Source organism: Oryzias melastigma, linkage group LG4, assembly GCF_002922805.2.
Source record: "Oryzias melastigma strain HK-1 linkage group LG4, ASM292280v2, whole genome shotgun sequence".
Lineage (NCBI taxonomy): Eukaryota > Metazoa > Chordata > Actinopteri > Beloniformes > Adrianichthyidae > Oryzias > Oryzias melastigma.
In genome coordinates this window covers 23011426-23014738 of record NC_050515.1, presented here as the reverse complement: position 1 = coordinate 23014738, position 3313 = coordinate 23011426, and the positions used below count along the sequence as shown (strand labels likewise).

Here is a 3313-nt window from a genome sequence, read left to right as displayed (position 1 = left end):
AGCGTAGGAGGGGCTCCTTTTTTGGCAGCAAAAACACATGCAAAAGACAATACATTCACCTCACCCAAAACAAGAGAAACAGGCCTTCAGGACAGTGCATCAGCATGTCTGTGTTTCACACCTTCTTTGTGGACGATCGTCCAGTCAAACGGATTGAGTTCCTAAACAGTGACCATGATGTCCTGAGGAGTCATTATCAAGAGACATCTTTCTGAGACCAAGTAAGGGTCAATGATCTGTAACAATTGCGTTAGCAGACAGTCACACATAATGCTTAAACACTCGAATTGCTCATACATCGGCCCACAATTCCCTGTCAAAAGTGCACCACCAGCACTAAAGCCTCATTGGCAGATACAACCGCACGTTCCAGACCTTCAATCACCATGGGTTAATGCAGCCAACTGAATGGTTAGGTGCATCAGTATATATTTTGAACGGCAAAGAATGATAAGGTCTCTCTTCGTTTTCACAAATCACTTGTAATATGAGCATAAGCCCACAAGAGCTCTCCCCTCAGTCGGTGTGCAGGAAGTCGGCCAACTTTTCTCTTCGTCCGTGTTTTGCAGGTCTGGCTGGAGCCCTTCTCTGGAGGCAACAAGACCTGAGAAAACCCGGTAATTTCTGGCAAAATGACATTTTCTAGAGTTCATCTTTAACCCTGCATCCCTAATTCTTGTTAAAACCACTTCTTAGTGGTGCATGTCATCTCCAAATGAGCGGCTGTAAATTAACGCGACAGGAGAAGCCCAGAGACTGCAGCTCTCCACAACCAACCCATCAGCTAGCAGGTTTGACATTTGCTGTGTCGGCTTGCTTACTCGGAGAAGCCCTATACTCACACTGTTTAATGGGAGCATGGTCACCATACGAATATGATGCTTGACCATCGTGCAACGACAAAGATCTTTGTCAGAGGAACAGAAAACTGAGAAAATCTCTCCAAAAGGGAAGGAAATCTAGCTCTTTGCTCTTCAGTAATTGGGCAATCTTCCAAAGTGAACCGCTTGCGAGCTGGTTGGGACTGAAAAACATTTACTTTGGGGAAAGGCAGAGAATGCTCGACCTCAGCTGGAGTTACCCATATGACTCACCCAAATGTAGTCCCTGTTTCAACCAGACCAAAGGTCGGCAACGTCTAACAGTAAAAGAGTCATTTGGGCTTGTTTTCTACTCATCAAAACCTAGAAGGAACCGTATTGTTTTACTTTATCCTTTAAGAAATTTGGATTTACATTCATGACCTTCTTTTTTTTTTAAATAATAAATATGAATTAAGTCTATTTTTGGCACAAACAAAAGCAAGTATATAAAAAGAACCTAGCATCTGTCAAAATATGATTTTTCTTTGACCTATTTTCAAAATAAAATATGGTCTGTACCAAACATAGTCATCTCAGTGCAGCTCTGGACAAGTAACCAATGTTGTGCAGCATGAGATAATATGTGCTTTTAACTCATAAAACATCAAACTTTTTTACCAAAGTTTTGCTTTGATTAGAGAATCTGTGCATTCTGGGGTATTGTTGAGCAAACAAGACATCTTCAGGTCAACAGGGATGTAAAAACTTACATAGTTTATCATCTACGTGTACCTCAGACGTCAACATATAAATTTAACTAATCTCAATTTAATGAATGCTAATTAAGTAATCTTTACTTAAATTTTTGTTTGCGATTCCATTTTTCTTTTATTTCTTTTTTGTTCTTTTCCCCCTCTTTGTCCTCAGCAGTCTTATACTGCTGGGTTTTGCTATTTTAGTTTGAGGTTGGATCTTGGTAGTCTTAGTTTGCAGGCTTTGTTTATTTGTTTTCTTTAGGTAGTTTTGGTTTGGGGGAGCTGCTGACTCTGACGGTTGACATGGCTGGGTCAGCAGTGTCCCTGATTTATTTTATGTTTGGCCAAGGAGCCGCCATGGAGAGATAAAAGAGCCACATTTGGCTCTGGAGCTGCAGGTTGAAGACCTCTGAACTAGACAGTATTGATGATAGGGGTTAAGGACCGGGGCAACAAAAACTCCCTCCTTGACCGCTGTCACCGAATGCGCGACCACCAGTCCAATCTTCTCTGAAACTAAGTAACTGTCAAAGTCCATAGTCGCTAGACTTGTGCCTGTTGATAGGAGACATTACAGGGACAGAGCTTCACTCAGTGGTGGAATAGTCTCAAAGCTGGCCAGAGACGCGTTACAACACATAGGAACCATTTCAGACCTCGGAGCAGAGGAACACAAACATCACATCCTATAACTGAAGCAAGCTAAGTCTGAGGTCTAACAGTACTTGGTGATTGACCAGGAATTCCATTACCAGAAACATCACTACAGTGCTCGCTGTCGTCACGAGGCAGAAAACGCACACTTCGTTTACTGGGAACTAGGGGTGTAATGGATCACAAAACTCACAGTTCGGATTGTGTCACAGTTTTAGGGTCAGGGTTCTGAGCATTTTTCGGATCAGTAAAAAGTCAAAAACAACAGGAAAAATTAACAGAAAAAAGCCTAAAATTACTATTTTGAAAAGTGTCAAAACATATATTTGATTAAACATATATTAAATACTTCAAAGCGTAACTATACTCTCCCATATATTACATCAAAGCATTTGCTCTTTGAGCCCTATTAATAAAAACTAGGGATGTCCCAATCAAGTTTTTTTGGACCCGAAACGATTCAGAGTCATTCGATTTTGCGGATTTGCCGATAGCGAGTCCCGATCCGATACTTGTGTAACATATTTAAAACATGAACAAATTAAATAAACAGATTTGTGTTGTCCATTATTTATATATACCTTCTTTTATCATTAAAAACTGTATTTTTCTGTTGAAATGCCTTCAGAGGTTGTTGTTTGTGTTAGGACAAACTGACAGAGACACCTGCTTTCAGTTTAAAGCGTTTTTAAAAAAATTTTTGATCCCGGAAGTTTGAACCTGTGATCATCTAGCTAGCGTGACTGAATTGTTTACGTTAGCCTTCTGCTTGAGCTGCTGCCATTTTCTGTTGCGTTTTCTGACATTGGAATTTTGTGATCTTTTCATGACATGCTGACTTTTAGAGGAGTATTGATCCAGAATAATAAGATTGAAATATAAAGCACTGATCAATAACAATAAACAAAATATCTGATCCTGATCGGACAACAGAGTCTGATTTCGATCGAGTCATCAACCACGTGATCGGGCCGATTTCAGATCACATGATCGGATCGGGACATTCCTAATAAAAACAAAATATTTTTGATCTTTGGAAACAAACAAAAAGCTAAAACATGTAGTTTCTGATGACGTTTACATGTCTTGAGACCAAATCTA

General features: G+C 40.0%; 1 protein-coding gene across 1 annotated transcript in view; it reads left to right on the top strand.

The window, feature by feature from the left end:
* The first annotated feature begins 104 nt into the window (after positions 1-104).
* LOC112150687 (interferon-induced protein with tetratricopeptide repeats 2-like) overlaps positions 105-3313 on the top strand; it is a 10690-nt gene continuing 7481 nt past the window's right edge. The window contains exon 1 of the mRNA XM_024279152.2: positions 105-168. Coding sequence (XP_024134920.1) covers positions 105-168 — 64 coding nt within the window. The remainder of the gene's footprint in view (positions 169-3313) is intronic.